At 42.0% G+C, this 16,852-nt stretch overlaps 1 protein-coding gene across 1 annotated transcript in view; it reads left to right on the top strand.

Moving 5' to 3' along the window:
- Positions 1 to 551: 551 nt before the first annotated feature.
- Positions 552 to 16,852, top strand: part of phlpp1 (PH domain and leucine rich repeat protein phosphatase 1) — a 73,534-nt gene continuing 57,233 nt past the window's right edge. The window contains exon 1 of the mRNA XM_053629733.1: positions 552 to 2,070. Coding sequence (XP_053485708.1) covers positions 711 to 2,070 — 1,360 coding nt within the window. The 5' untranslated portion in view covers positions 552 to 710. The remainder of the gene's footprint in view (positions 2,071 to 16,852) is intronic.

The following is a 16,852-nucleotide window of genomic DNA, read 5'->3' as shown; positions in this document are numbered from 1 at the left end:
AAACAAACAAATAAAAAACAAAACAAAAACAATAATGTATATGTGAGAACATAGAAAGAAAAAAAGAAAACAAAATATACTTATGGCTAGTTCATTTACGGTTTCTACGTCATTTTTATTTTTTTTTAATAAATTCACACATAAACTTTAAAAAAAAAAAAAAAAAGGGGAAACGTCCACTACGCCTTTGCAAATGGACAGTTGCGACATTCCAAAACAACGGCCGCCATTGGCTGCTCGCAACGCCTCATGGGAAATGTAGTCCGCACACGCGAACTCAGCCGCTAATTGAGCTCACAGAGAACTGCATTTCCCCACTACATTTCCCAAGCGTGGGCGATGGGCGCCATTTTGTCGGCGTCGCCTCATGCCTCATGAATATGTAACTGTAGATTTGCGTAAAGAGGTCGGGCGACTTTCATGTTGCGCACACATAGCTGCGTAGCTGGTGTACATTTCTGCGTAAATGAGACGCGTAGTGGCGTCTCCGCCTTCCCGCACCGCTGCTCGAGCTTCCTTCTGCCCGTTAGGTTTGACAGGCACGCGAAGACATTTTACCGACGGGAACCGACCGACGTACGTTCGACTCGATGTCCGGCGGGCTGACTGCGCCGCTCAGACGGCGGACTGCTACCGTGTCCATCTTTACACGGCGCAGATAGGCTGAGACGGAACACGACTCGGGCTGGATCACCGTTTCTTCACGGAAGATGGAAAGCGCGAGGTTCGCGGAGGGAAACTCTTGGAAATCCGCTTTAGATAACAAGTTGAAAAGTCCCACCCCGGTCTCGGTGGCCCTGAGAACCGGAGTCGGTGATGGCGGCGGCGCACAGGCGACAGCTCCGCCGCGGATAGACGTCCTTAACGGGAACCGGTGCGCGCAGCCCGCCGCGGGATTAAACATGAGCAGCAAAGCGGCGGTGAAAACCTCAAAAAGCGGCCGGGGATTTACAGGAAACTCCAACTCGTTGCTGTTAAAAAGGCGGCGGTTGAAGAGGAACCTCTCCGCCTCGGCCGCCACCGGGAAAATGAACCCGGTCTCGGTATCGGTTCCGCCTTCCTCCTCCTCCTCCACACTGGACCGCAAGACGCTGCTGAAGCGTCGGCAGAACGCGCAGCTCCAACCGGCCGATCGTCAGTGGATCCGCGCCGACCTGCACCGCGGGTCTGTCCATGTCCACGACAAGCTCGCGCCCTCCAGCCCACCGAGGCCCGTCCTGTGCACGCTGGAGACCACGGCGTCGGAGATCGCCCTCCGTCTGAACCAGCTGGGCTGCAAAACCGCCTCCGTGGTGCGCATCGGGGCCAGAACTCACCCGACCACCGACGTTAACGGGAACTGTCGCAGCCGACAGGACGTCGTCGGGGATATCGGGTCGGAACCGGGCGACAGGTTGAGACTCTTATTGCTCCAGACGGTTCCTGATGCGGTACTGTTTTCACCACGTCCGGACTCCGACGGTCTGGACAGTACGCGCACGCCGAATGACGACGACGAGGACGACGAGGGCGACGACGAGTGCCCGGGCGGCCGTGGACGAAACTCCGTCTCGGACGACGAGCTCAGCTCTAAACTCGGCGAGCACCGGGACTCCCTGAGCGACGACATGGTGTTAGGGACGGACGCGTCGGCGCTGAGTCCGACGTTCGACAGCGCCGCAGAGGGTCTCGATACGTACGGCAGCTCCTCGGACGAGCTTGAACTGGACGGACCTCCGAGCAGCACCGCCGACCCCGTCCTGCCAGATCTGGATAACTTTACCGACGACGTTAAGGACCGAACCGAGCAAATGAGCCTGACGTCGGATTCCGTATCGAAGCTTGGCGACGAACCCGACCTTCCCGCGTCCCCGGTATCCCGGTCCCGGGTCGGCTCCGCGTCCGAGTTCGACACGTCTCCGGCGCTGTACGTGCAGCTGCACGGGGAGGCGGCGCGTCCGCTCGGCCCGGACGAACGACCGCTGCAGCTGCAGAACGACTTCCTGTTCAAGCTCGGCTTCAAGGATCCATGGCGCGTCCAGGAGGAAGGCATGAACACGGAGTTAGGGTCCCTGCTGCGCTTCTACGCAGGTAACGTCCCGCTTTACTCCGTTCACGCCTCAGACTCGAAGTGTCTGGTTCATTTCCTAACACACACCCTACGTTCACACCAGCAAGCGACAAAACGACAACTTCCGCCCGTTCACTTCCAAATTCTTTACGACGCAGAAGCGACGGATCCGAGCGAGTCGCTCGAGGGGTTCCTCGGACCCGTCCTGTGGTGCGGGTAGTCCGATGTTCCTGCGGTTCCCACGTACACGATTTGGCGTTCGGAAGAAATGCTTAGACCCATGATGTCGTACACGATCTCTCATTAAACGTGTATAGAGACGTTACGAAAAATAAAAATGTACGTTTGGAAAGAAGTCGCAGAAATGTTTTGCGCCAGAGATCGAAGCATGTAACCGCTAAATCAAGCGGTATTTGCGTTGGTTTTAGCTATCTGTAGCTAGCTACTATTTCTCATCTCTGGATAGGCCACGCCCACAATCGACTACATCCAAAGCAACTTGTCGCCTGCCGGTGTGAACGTTGGATCAGTGACCAGGTCACCTTATAGGTCACTTTCCTTTTGTATAGTTTTGATTAGTGATTGTAGCTCATGTTTTATTCTGTCTAAAGTATTTGCCCCCCCCCCCCAACGGCTGTTTCAATTCAATCACACTCCGCAAGATGGTTTTACTTTGGAGCACAGATTCTATATTCATTCGTGAGCCGGATTAGAGCTCACGCCAGATGTGGGGTGTGTGTATGTGTGTGTGTGTGTGTGTGTGTGTGTGTGTGTGTGTGTGTGTGTGTTGAGTTTGACACCCCTGCTCTAGTAGCTTGATTCTATGTAAAAAGATGTGGAAGATTTAAGGAGGTGGATTAGTCACAGCTGTAAACAGTGTCACGTTGTTGTTGTGTTGTTGTTGTTTGACAACTTTTGTCGCAACCTTTACTCATACACACTTGAGAAACGGCCGGAGAAGTAACGAGAACCATAACCTGAAACTTTATAATAGGGCTGGAACAATATGACAGAAATATCATATCGCGGTTGTGGGAGAGATTTATTTCTACGATACGTATAGATATAGATTTGATCACAAACTTCATTAAAATAAATGCTATTAATAATAATAATAATAGATTTGTTTTTTATAATTAATAAGGAGTAAATAAGGCATAATTAATATATGAATACTTTTTATGTAAAAAAAAAAAAAAAAGTAACATTAATGCAAAAATACTAGCGCATCCTCCGCTTCCTGTTAGTTTGTCGTAATTTAAAAGGAAAGATATCTCTGAAAGCATATTGTGACAAAAATTTTACGCTAAATCAGTCCATACAGGATTTCGGGGATTTTTTTTTTGCTATCGTTGCAGCCAAAAACGCTCCATTTTTCTACAGCTTTAAAAAAAAAAAATATTCGAGTTTGTCATGCTTTTTTTTTTTTAGGTGAATTGGCGAGAAATCACAATCGCATGAACTAGTTCTGCGCGCTCTTTCACAGCGATGTTTGTCGGTAAATGACCTTTTAGCTGCACCCGTGTTCGACGCACGCGAATCGAAGACGGCTTTGTGGACGTGACACAAATCTGCGGTAATTATGAACCATTTCGAGTTCGTTTCTGCGATCGAATACGCAGAGAACTGGATTTTTAACCGTCCGTTACAGTGGAGGAAAAGCACAACCCGGTCACAATCACCTGTTTGACTTCCAAAACCTCGAGAACTCCAAAACCTCCAGCTCCAGAGCGAACCTCGGGAGTCAAAACGGCTCGGTTAAATAGGCCGGAATTGGATTAGGTTGGTGACGTGAACGTGTCGGGAAGGGGTTAGTGGGGCTTAATTTACAGCGCAGGAAGTTTGAGAAGGCCTTGCTTTGCATAAAGAAACCAGTCATGTCAATTCAGCGACTTGCATAGATCAGATATGTTTATAGACCGCTCAGTCATCTTCAGAAATCATCTCTTTTTTTTTTGTTGTTGTTGCTGCTGCTGCTGTGTTTTTTTTTTTTTTTTTTTTTTTTTTTTTTTTTTTTTAAGAGATACAGACGTGTTCGAGTTTATTATATCTAGGACAGTTTGTGTTGGAGCGAGAAAGTTTTACTCGTAACGACTAAACACAACTAACATGAAGAAATCTGCTTGAAAAGTACAGTACGACGGACAGTATAGCATCTATCCAGGCTAGCGTGTGTAACTAGCGGTAACTCGACAGTATTTATCACAATCTCGGACGTGGATCGGATCCGACCTGATCTTCCGCATCCGGTACGGAGAACTCTTCTACACTGGGGTTCATGTTCACAACCACAACCGGTGACTCGACCAGGAAAACGTTTTGGCCAGTAAAAGTCGGGTCTTACAAAACAATAAGTGTGACAACTAGGGCTTCAACTAACGATTATTTTCATAATCAATTAGTCGGGCGATTATTTATTTATTTATTTATTTATTTATTTATTTATTTATTCGATTAATCCGATGGAGGGGCGGGGCAATGTATTAGTACTATTTTTTTCTTCTTCATTTATTTAAAATAAAATCCACAAACTGAGTGTTACAAGTATAAACTTCAGACTAAAACTTTACACAACTGTTTGTCCAAGTACAAACACACACACACACACACACACACACCAGAATATTTATTATTAATTTAGGACTGGAGTTTAATTCTGTTAATTTTATATTATATAATAGTATTTCTGCATTACTTTTTATAAAGGGTAACGTTGACATAAACAGTAAACTGAAGTAAGGCATTGTCGGGGACTCTGGGTATTAGGTTAAAGCTAGCGGCGTCACGTTACGTGCGTATGACATCATACACTGTCGACTAGGAAGCGGCTTATACTTCCGGTTAGTAAAAAAACTCACTAGTGATAGGTTTGAGATGATATTACATTTCTAAAATCCACACGCTAGACGGTAGAGTACATAGTGCATAGTGTAAGTGTACAGTACATCATTTGGGACACGACGAGGCGTGTTTTCGGAAGAGAGGTAACGCGATGAGTAAACGCGACGCAGACCAACTAATCAATAACGAGAATCGTTGATGGCGATGTTCATAATCGATTATTATCCATTTTCGATATAAAGGTTCATGACGTAAATATAGACAGTACGTAGCGATGAATCAAGCAGTTACGTCTTCGCTCATTTATTTCTTGAAATTATATATATATATATAATTATATATATATATATATATATATATATATATATATATATATATATATATTTTAAATAGTTGCTGCATGGAAAGGAATGCAGGCTTGTTTTTAGGATCTTGTATTGTGATTTCACGAGTGATGTTTTGCTTCGATGAATTGTCGTGACCGTACAAGAAGCGTGCAAACAAACAAGGTCCCTTTTTGATGACGTCACAAAGGCAGACCTAAGCTTGACGTGTTGTGATGTCACAACTGATGTTGCAACAAGTTTTGCTCGGATGAATATACGTTTATGTGTTGACGTGACTTGGGGGGGGGGGGGGGACTTGGGTCCCTTTATGATGATGTCACATAGGCAGTTCTAACGATGGCAGTGATTTGTTCACACACATAAAAAAAAAAAACGAGGTCCCGTTATTATGACATTACAAGGCAGATCTAAAAACGGCCGGTGATTAGATTCGAGCTTCGAGTCGCCCTCGAGCATCAGATCTGTGCAGCTGCTAATGTGTGCGTAAATATTTAACCATGTCCATGAACACATGGTCCACCGTGCTCAGGCTCCTGGGGCTACACACACATACAGTTGCAATCACAATTATTCAACCCCATTGCAAATTAGGTTTATTGTCAAAATGTACAGACTTTCAGCTGTCTGCGATGAACAAATCAAACAAAAGCGATTGAAATAGTTCGACACAACGAATGCTGCAAGCGATTTCCCCAAATTCAACTGAAAACGCAACTTATAATGACTTCTCCAGTCTCAAAATTATTCACCCCCCTGAATAGAATCCCTCACAACAGCACAAATATGCAAAACAGGTGTACTAATCAAGGGCTTCATTAGTTGCAGCAGGTGTGCTTGAGCTGGAACGCATGAAATACCTGAACTGGCTAGGGGCAGAAAAGTTATAAAATACCTTGATGGGGCAGAAAAAGGAAGCTATCAATGGCTGCAAGCAGATCTCTGAGAAGGCAGGTTGTGAAAAACCCTCGAGTGACTGCGAAAGACCTGCAGAAAGACTTGGTGGCAACAGGCACTGATGTTTCAGTGAGCACAGTAAGGCGCGTACTAAACGCAGAAGGTTTCCATGACAGAACTCCAAGACATAGACCACTACTGACCCAAAAGCACAATAAAAGTCGCTCAATATCATATAAATAAGCCAGAGAAGTTTTGGGATTCTGTTCTGTGGAGCGATGGAGCAAAACATTTCAGCATGATGGATCAGAGGTATGTCTGGAGGAAGAAGAATGAAGAAAGATCACTCTGTCCACAGTCGAGCATGGGGGTGGCTCGGTGATGCTCTGCGGCTGCTTTGCGTCCTCTGGCACTGGAAACCTGCAGCGTGTTGAAGGTGAGATGGATTCACTGAAGTATCAGGAAATCCTAGGAGAAAACGTTATGCCGTCTGTGAGGAAGGTGAAGCTTGGGTGTTATTGGACCTTCCAACAGGACAATGATCCCAAACGTACCTCAAATTCCACCAAGTCCTGGTTGCAGAAGAAGTCCTGGAAGATTCTACAGGGCCGTCCCAGTCGCCTGACTTGAACCCCATAGAAAATCTCTGGTGGGATTTGAAGAAAGCGGTTGCAGCACGCAAACCCAGGAATATTACTGAACTGGAGGACAATGCTCATGAGGAACAGGATAAGATTCCTCAGGAACGCTGCCAGGAGCTCTGCATCTCGTTTACAGCAGGTCATAACAGCAAAAGGTGCTCTACTAAGTACTCAAGATTCTCGCCATGAAGGGGGGTGAATAATTTTGAAACTGGAGAAATCATTATAAGTTGAATTTGGTGAAACCACGTGAAGCATTTGTTGTGTTGAACTGTTTCAATCGCTTTTGTTTGATTAGTTCATCGCAAACAGCTGAAAGTCTGAAATTTTGACAGTAAACATGATTTGCAATGGGGTTAGAATCATTTTCAACTGTAAATAGCCAGTGAGCAGTGGCATTCAATGCAAACTTGTTTATTTATTTCAGACACCTCTCTCTCTCACTCTCTCTGTCATTCTCACATACTAACTTCCTTTGCTCTCTCTCACTCTCTCTCCTCTCATTGGTTTCTCATTGTGAGTAACAAAACATGGCAGTGCGTTCTGCTCCCACGGACGCTCATGACACGGCCACAAAGCCGCAGTGGCCGACTTATGGTGCTTGGATGGAGGCCGTGTTCCGGCTCTCACTCTATTATCACGCCATTGAATGTGCCGAGCCTGGAATGGACGGAGGGGCCCTAAACGGGTGCTGGTGTGGGGGGGGGGGTGCGTGCTCGTTAAACGGTGTCTCTCTCTCTCTCTCTCGGCTCATTCGGATGCAGCGCGGCCTCGTTGTTCTTGGCAAGTGATGTGCTACTGTCTCAGCGAGATCCACCGCATTAGAGAGCGAGAGAGCGGCAGGAAGTGCTTTCATTCACTCAGCTGGGGACAGCAGCGACGGTGTGAATACGGATGGGGTGAGAGAGAGAGTTGGCGGCAGCGATGGTGGGTCGTGGGCTACAAATTGTTTTCAACCTAACCTCTAATAATTGTGTCCGTACAGCCAAGGCTGGTTTATTTCTCTAGCACATTTCACACATACTGGAATTGTGTTTGACATAGCTAAACGCAAAATAAAAGAACATATGAAGGAAATAAAAGATACAAATTCGATACATATAAGCGATTAAAAATCAGCACCAAGTGTCGGTAGAACGCATTTAACCCTGCATTCACACTAGCGACTGCGACACCACAGGCATTCGATTGGAATTGAGACTTGTCTCCATTCTATGCAAATTAGCTACAACACGTTGAAGCAAAACGATTGGCTCTCTCAGATGATTCCTCCCTACGGTGTGCACGCGATCCGGCATTTCTTCTTTCTTTCCTCGCTCGCATCTGATGCATAAAAACGGAAGAAAACCCATAACTTTGCTTTCTTGCTTCTGCTGGGTGTACGGCACACGTCCAGCTAGCTTGCACTGCTAATCTGCCAACGAAGCTAGCGTAAAGCTAAATCAAACGCCTGATTAAATTGAGCACTGATTTAGTGTGTTATTTAATATGTATCAACTTATTGGTAGCTATGCTTTAGCTTCTAAAGTAAAGAAAAAAACAAAAAAAACATCACCAGCAACAACAGGAGCGATTGCTACTATATACGCCAATGTTAGCTAGCTAGCTACATTATGGGACAACTGGGACATTAATCCCGACAAGAAGTACTGCTAACATTTTAGCAAAAGACTTGTTAAGAACTTTGTCAAAGTACCAACGTAAGCCGAAGCTAATTATTCACGGCGGGCTGCCGTGTTTGAGTATTTTGAAGTGAAACAAGGCTTGTTATTTTGTTTGAGCGCAGTTTAAACGTGACGCGTTTCAGCCGCTGTCGTTAGTTTCACGCCTGGTACGTGTGAAGCGGAGTAGGGTGGAGCGTATAAGTGTTTAGTTACTGTTCTGTGGGCTTTAGTTGTGGTGAATCGTATGGTAAACTGCTGTGTCACACGTTGGTTTTTATTGTCAGTACGCGAGTGAGTCATGCAGTGCGCTGCAGGTTAAGCATGCTAGCTGAGGTGGCTAATGCGCCTGCAGTGTGACTCAGATTAAGAACAGGTCACCTGAGTTATCGGCCTTCCGGCGTGCCGGTTAGTCAGATTCTTACTGACAGAGTGTGTGTGTGTGTGTGTGTGTGTGTGTGTGTGTTGCTCTCTCATACACTCCTCACAGTTTCTCCCCCATCCCCCTGCCAACAAGCACCACACACACACACACACACCACACACACACACACTCACTTTCTCTTTACTTCAACACACACATTCAGTAACCATTTAGAGAAAGCACTTCTTTTTATTTTCCCTTCCCTCCGCCTATCTCGTCTCACGTCTTTCTGACAGAAACTACCGGAAATACCCCCCCGGCCCTCCTCTCTGTCCTGTCTCTGAGGAACGTGTGGAATGTACGCTGGCTCCTTCGGCATGCCGGGCATGTTTGAGAGGGAAAAAAACTATAACAGGCCGGACGGAGACACACCATTGCTTCTGCCCTGCGTACTCTGAAAGAGCGACGTAACTGTCCTTCCTCATACATCACTTCAGTTAAAAAAAAAACAAACATGCTTACATCGCTAATAAAAATAATAATGATGACTAAGGAGTCATTAGAGTGCTGGATAGTGACAGGGTTGCCTTCCACTCAAAAACGGGATTTGAAAAAAATAAATAAATAAAAAGATGTCTGATTCACTAAAAGGATTAGCATTTTTTATTTTATTTTTTTTTACGTGAAGCTAAATTTAGTAAGCGAATTATTCGAGAGAACCTGTGTGCTAAGCTAGTGCACTTAAAGTTCCTCATAAATATCATTTTTATTAGTTAACAAGTAGATGACGACGAACGCAAGCTAGTTTGCAAGTATATTAGCAAATGTTTGCTAATAGTTAGCAAAAACAAGCTAGTTTTACTAGGAAATGCAAACTGATTTACTGGTCGATAGGAAAAGTTTGCCAGTTTGCTAGCTAGTAGATATCAAATAGTAGTTTGGTAGTTGATGATCGACGTGTTCGTTTACTGCTAGATAGCAGATGTTGGCTAGTTTATAAGTAGATAGCAAATGAGATCCTGTCTATCAAGTGTGAATTTAGTGTACTACTAGAAAACATTTAGTAGTTCACTAGTAGATCGCAGTTGCAAGCTGCTTTGCTAGTAGTTAGTAAATGGTTTACTAATAGATTAAATAAAACATGAGGTAGTTTACTAGTACACAGCAAATGGAAGCTGGTTTACTAATAGATTATATAAAACATGAGGTAGTTTATTAGTACAGAGCAAATGGAAGCTAGTTTACTAATAGATTAAATAAAACATGAGGTAGTTTACTAGTACACAGCAAATGGAAGCTGGTTTACTAATAGATTAAATAAAACATGAGGTAGTTTACTAGTACAGAGCAAATGGAAGCTAGTTTACTAATAGATTAAATAAAACATGAGGTAGTTTACTAGTACACAGCAAATGGAAGCTGGTTTACTAATAGATTATATAAAACATGAGGTAGTTTACTAGTACACAGCAAATGGAAGCTGGTTTACTAATAGATTAAATAAAACATGAGGTAGTTTACTAGTACAGAGCAAATGGAAGCTGGTTTACTAATAGATTAAATAAAACATGAGGTAGTTTACTAGTACAGAGCAAATGGAAGCTGGTTTACTAATAGATTAAAAAACAACATGAGGTAGTTTACTAGTACAGAGCAAATGGAAGCTGGTTTTCTAATAGATTAAAAAAACATGAGGTAGTTTACTAGTACACAGCAAATGGAAACTAGTTTACTGATAGATTATATAAAACATGAGGTAGTTTACTAGTACACAGCAAATGGAAGCTGGTTTACTAATAGATTATATAAAACATGAGGTAGTTTACTAGTACAGAGCAAATGGAAGCTAGTTTACTGATAGATTATATAAAACATGAGGTAGTTTACTAGTACACAGCAAATGGAAGCTGGTTTACTAATAGATTAAATAAAACATGAGGTAGTTTACTAGTACAGAGCAAATGGAAGCTAGTTTACTAATAGATTATATAAAACATGAGGTAGTTTACTAGTACAGAGCAAATGGAAGCTGGTTTACTAATAGATTAAATAAAACATGAGGTAGTTTACTAGTACAGAGCAAATGGAAGCTGGTTTACTAATAGATTAAATAAAACATGAGGTAGTTTACTAGTACAGAGCAAATGGAAGCTGGTTTACTAATAGATTATATAAAACATGAGGTAGTTTACTAGTACATAGCAAATGGAAGCTAGTTTTCTAGCTGTTAAGAAATGCAAGCCAATTTATTAACAGGTAGAGCATGTGGGTTGTTTACTGGTAGATATTAAATGTGAACTGGTACTAGTAGCCCGTAAACGTGAGCTAGTTTACTAGTCGTTAGCATATATTAGGTAGTTTACTGGAAGAAAGCTAGTTTATTAGTACACGGAGAACGCGAGCTTGTTTACTATCAGATAGAGTTTGTTTACTTGTAATGTTAGTGTGTAACAATGTGCTTTTTTAAAAATCATTAAATTCACTTATTTCTCGTTTTGAGAGTATTAATCTACAGAGATTGCTTCATTTCTTCGTTCTCTTCAAGTTTTTTTTCCTCTCTTCTCCTTTAAACCTGGCAGTCGGTACCTTTTTTTCATCCGTTCGGCGTGTTTGTGGAAGGATTCCTGCGCTGATCCACCCGTCACTCTACGTTAGCGTTTCGGGAAATTCGAGACCGTCACTGTACGCACTCCTTTACGGCGTGTTTCAGCCACGGTACCTTCAGATAAGATGTCGGAAAAGTAAATACAGCTCATACGGTTAAAGGTCCACGAGCTTGCTTTCGCTTTAAAGCCTGAAGTTTGTCAGGTGCGGTTAGAAATGTTCTCAAGTGTGAGCAGAGCTGCTGTTTTTATTACCTCAGTATTTTAGTGATACTTAATCCCAATGTACTGGCGCTCAGTTTTATGGACTTTACCTCTTTATAAACTGACTCTAAAGGGGGGGGGGGGGGGGTTATGGGGAAACTTGTTGGACCCAGGCGCTCGGTGCCGGAGCGAGGCTGAAAGCAGAAGGCAGTGGTGCATTTCTCACTTCAGCTGAACCTAAAGGCTTTTTCAGCAGCGAGAAATAAACCAGAGCGTCTTCAGTTAATGAGGACACCGCACTCATACCCTCAATTATTTACTCTTTTTTTTCTTTTTAACCATGACGTCTTCTTATTTTTATTCAGTGCGTCATCATCAGCCAAGTAGCTGCAGTCAAAATTGTTTAATTAACACTCATATACATTTTCGTTTAAAAAAAAAAAAAAGATACTTAAACTATTGAAAACAACTAAAATTAATTTAGTAGCAGTTTTAGAAATAAATCGTTTCAAATTCCAAATATATATTTGAAAGATTTTAAGCTTGCAACTGTTAACGCGTTACTCGATATAAATGAATGAATTATCGTTCCTTTAATTGTACGTTTTTTTTTTTCAGACTGCTTTCAGTAGAACATTGCTTTGTTTGCGTCCCCTATTATTATTCTTTTTTTTGTTTTTTTCTTTTAATCTTGAAACTAGGCCAGACGTAATCAGCGCCGCACAGGAAAGCACTTCGGCCGCACTCTGAACTTCTTATTTATATTACCCATAAGCCTCGGTTCTCACACTTGGGTCCTGGAGACGCGCGGCCATAACGAGCTTCTTGTGTAGTTTCGTCATAGGGACGCTTAAATATCTTCGATATATCCTTCCCCGAATTTTTATCCACAATTTCTTTTAAAATATCTTATGTTGAATTTTGTTCAAATAATGAAACTCAAATTCAGTCTGTTTCAATCAAACTGTTGTGTTTAGTAGTGTAAGCGATAACAGTCAAAAGTTACCAAATTCAGGTCGTTTACTAGCAGATAGAACAAGTTAGGTAGTTAGTTTCTAGTAAACGTTAGAAAAATGTTAGTAATTAGATAGCAAATACGAGGTACTTTTACTGGTATTAGCAAAAGTTGGGTGGCTTACTGGATGAGAGCAGATGTTACCTTGTTTACTAGTAGTTGACAATTGTTAAGTAGTTTAATAGATTGCAATTCATAAATCATTAAAAGTTTAGCGATTCTACTAGTAAATAGCAAATTCGTGCTGGTTTATAGGTTGTCAGCAAATATAGGGTAGTTTACCAGTAGTTTGCAAATGCAAGCTAGTTTGTGCAAATATGAGCTAGGTTATTAGTCGAAAACAAATTTAAACTGGTTTACCTAGTATCAAACTTTGGCTGGATTACTAGTAGATGGCAAAAGTTACTAGTTACTAAACTTTGGCCAGATTACTAGTAGATGGCAAAAGTTACTAGTTACTAAACTTTGGCTAGATTACTAATAGATGGCAAAAGTTACTAAGCTTTGGCCAGATTACTAATAGATGGCAAAAGTTACTAGTTACTAAACTTTGGCCAGATTACTAGTAGATGGCAAAAGTTACTAGTTACTAAACTTTGGCTAGATTACTAATAGATGGCAAAAGTTACTAAGCTTTGGCCAGATTACTAATAGATGGCAAAAGTTACTAGTTACTAAACTTTGGCTAGATTACTAGTAGATGGCAAAAGTTACTAGTTACTAAACTTTGGCTAGATTACTAATAGATGGCAAAAGTTACTAGTTACTAAACTTTGGCTAGATTACTAGTAGATGGCAAAAGTTACTAGTTACTAAACTTTGGCTAGATTACTAATAGATGGCAAAAGTTACTAGTTACTAAACTTTGGCTAGATTACTAGTAGATGGCAAAAGTTACTAGTTACTAAACTTTGGCTAGATTACTAATAGATGGCAAAAGTTACTAGTTACTAAACTTTGGCTAGATTACTAATAGATGGCAAAAGTTACTAAGCTTTGGCCAGATTACTAATAGATGGCAAAAGTTACTAGTTACTAAACTTTGGCCAGATTACTAGTAGATGGCAAAAGTTACTAGTTACTAAACTTTGGCTAGATTACTAATAGATGGCAAAAGTTACTAAGCTTTGGCCAGATTACTAATAGATGGCAAAAGTTACTAGTTACTAAACTTTGGCCAGATTACTAGTAGATGGCAAAAGTTACTAGTTACTAAACTTTGGCTAGATTACTAATAGATGGCAAAAGTTACTAAGCTTTGGCCAGATTACTAATAGATGGCAAAAGTTACTAGTTACTAAACTTTGGCTAGATTACTAATAGATGGCAAAGGTTATGTAGGTTATTAGTAGATAGCAAATGCAAGGTAGTTTACTAGTTAATAGCAAATGCAAGCTGGTTTGTTATTAGATGGCAAAAGTTATGTAGTTTTGAAGTGTATCACACATGTGAGGTATTTTACTATTAAATACCAAATGTTATGCAGTTTACTAGTAGATAGGAATAGTTGTATAGTTTACCGGTAGATAGCAAGTTGGAGTTAGTTAAATTGTAGATGGCAAACATTGTATAGTTTACTAGTAGATAGCAAATGTTAAGTAGTTCGCAAGTAGATTGCAAGTTGGAGCTGATTTAATAGTCGATGGTAAATGCTGGGTAGTTTATTACTAGTTAGCAAATGTGGGCTAGTAGCTAAACATTTTATATTGTTTACTAGTTGGTCAAATCAAGGTAGTTTATTAGTCGTCGGCCAGCGCGAGGTAGTTTATGAGTCGTCGGCCAGCGCGAGGTAGTTTGAGTCGTCGGCCAGCGCGAGGTGGTTTGGGGAGGTTTTAACAGAAACTTCACCTAATAAATAGTAATGTAGTTTGCGTTATCATGGCAGTGAAGAGAGCGCGCCTTAGCATCATGTCTTAATCAGTAATTCCGAGTCGAGTTTGTCTCTCTTTGCGCTGATATAAAAGCGTTCCCGTGCCACGCTGGTGTAAATCATGAGTTCGGTGTGAAATATGGTTCCCTGGCCTGGATCTCTCTCACTCTTAGCACTACAGATGGATCTCACCCGCTAACTCTTTGACTCCCGTCGTCTGACGTTTGTCATGCCGGCCTTATATGTTTTGCACCTTCACAAACGTGTTAGCTGGTTACCAGGGCGACGGACGCCGCGAGCCTGCCGCGCACTTAAACACGTTCATAAAGGCAACATCTACAGCTCGAGTATAAAACTCTGCGTAATACGCTGTAGCGTTTAGAAACTGTTGGACTTGTCATTTAATCCTAAACCTGGATGAGGTTCTGTACACGATTAAACTGCAGTTACGTCTTTAGCGCTCGTCCGTTATCGTGGCATTTATATATCTTGCATATTATTATTTTTATTTATATACGTTACATATTAATAATCATTTCTTTGTTTTCTCTCTTTGTCCCCCCCCCCCCCCACGCTCACACCTAATGCAAAACAACTGGCTCGCAATATCATGGCAAAATATTTTAAGGATTTATCAAAATATATAAACATTCGATGATTTAAAAATATATATATTTTAAATGTAATTTACACAAATTAATATTGGCATTATACTACTTATATATATGTTATAATATTACAGTTTGGTAATAGTGCAGGGGGAAAAAAGAAGAAATATTATATTTATGTTTATTGCATTTCTGTTCAGTAGATTTTATTTATTTATTCATTTTATTTATTTATTTTTTCCAAGAAAATGCATCAGTCATGATCCACTCAGAAGAACGAGTAATGCATTGTGATGTATTGTGACGATAAAGTCCCATGGCAGAGCCCCGCCTGCGTACTGTAAGCTGATGGTTGTTAGATAACGATCACGTTGGACCGGATCTCAGACTGTATATAGCGCAAGGGCGGTACGTGACGAGAGTGTGAAAGGTCACGTGAAGGAGACCGGAGGCGCTCAGATCGGCGAGGATCTCTTCTTATGATTCAGGAGGATAGTGATGGACGGGTCCGGCTCCGAGATCAGCCGAACAACGATACGATGGAGGAGAAGATCCTGAACGACGTCTCGGCGACGCCGTGCTACAACCGGTCGCGTTCGTTCTTAAGCTCGTAATTACTACCGACGTTTACCTGTAACTGTAATGAATACTCATCTAATACTCACCTAATTTTTAAACGCTGAAGCCACGGAGGGACGTTTTCGTGCTCCGTGTGCATGAGAAATCCATGAATTCACGTGTTCTCTTCTCGGCGTTTTAACGGCGAAGTAAGTTGCTACGGGTTAAGCGCTGAAAAATACGTAAAAAGAGCGTTACAATTTTCTTCCCTGAGTGGGGTTTTCTTGATTTAGCTAACATTAGATAAGAATCGTCTATAGCGAACGTCAGCTAGTTTCGTCCAATAGGGATATCACTCAAGTGTTTTCGGCCGATTTAGTTTTTCACATTTATTTTTATTTACTTGTTATTTATTTTGTCTGAATGAGACTCAAAAAGATTCGTTAAACTACAGCAACTAATTTGAATCATTTTAATAGTAGCGATCATCTGAAAAGCGATTCGTTTCCATGCCCGCGTTCACACGGTTTGAGCAGCCGAAAGACGTCGGCCCTTTTGAAGCATCTCACGATTTCCGTAAGGGACACGACACGAGCCATGAGCGGCTTTTAAAATAACTACTGTATCAAAAATCGACTTTTTATTTCTTTTTTTAAATTTTTTATACTGTTTACTGACTTTTGATACAAGTTCAATTACAATTGTAGGCTTGACGTCACTCAGTAAGATTATATTTGTTCGTATCGGTTCGGTTACATCGTTATTAGATATATTAGTAGTCGTTCTAATCAAACCCACGACCCCTCAGAGAAGCTCCTCCTACTTACACGAGCAGTATTGCGTGACACAAAATATCATCGCTCTATCAGGACGTGAAGACTGATGGAGTTGTATCAGTAACCGTACAGAGAAAGAGCCTACTCACACACACAGAGCAGTGGGACGGAGCAGCTCAGTGAGGAAGATTAGAGGCAGATCAGCGGGGAGTGACAGACACACCTCTGATCCCCAGCCGTCTTGTTAATGCTCTACAACATCAGCAGCCGTCTGTATTAAAGAGGCTCTCTCTGGGATTGGAGAAGGTTCTCCTTGGAGGGTTTGTGGGCGAGAGGAAGGGGGGACACGACAGGGATTAATGTGACCTTTTGTCCCAGAGTTCACACCAGGAAGTCAACGTTCACGCTAGCAAGCGAAAA

This window comes from Ictalurus furcatus, chromosome 7, assembly GCF_023375685.1.
Source record: "Ictalurus furcatus strain D&B chromosome 7, Billie_1.0, whole genome shotgun sequence".
NCBI lineage: Eukaryota > Metazoa > Chordata > Actinopteri > Siluriformes > Ictaluridae > Ictalurus > Ictalurus furcatus.
Note: the sequence above shows the minus strand (reverse complement) of the source record. Positions and strands in the feature narration are given on the sequence as shown.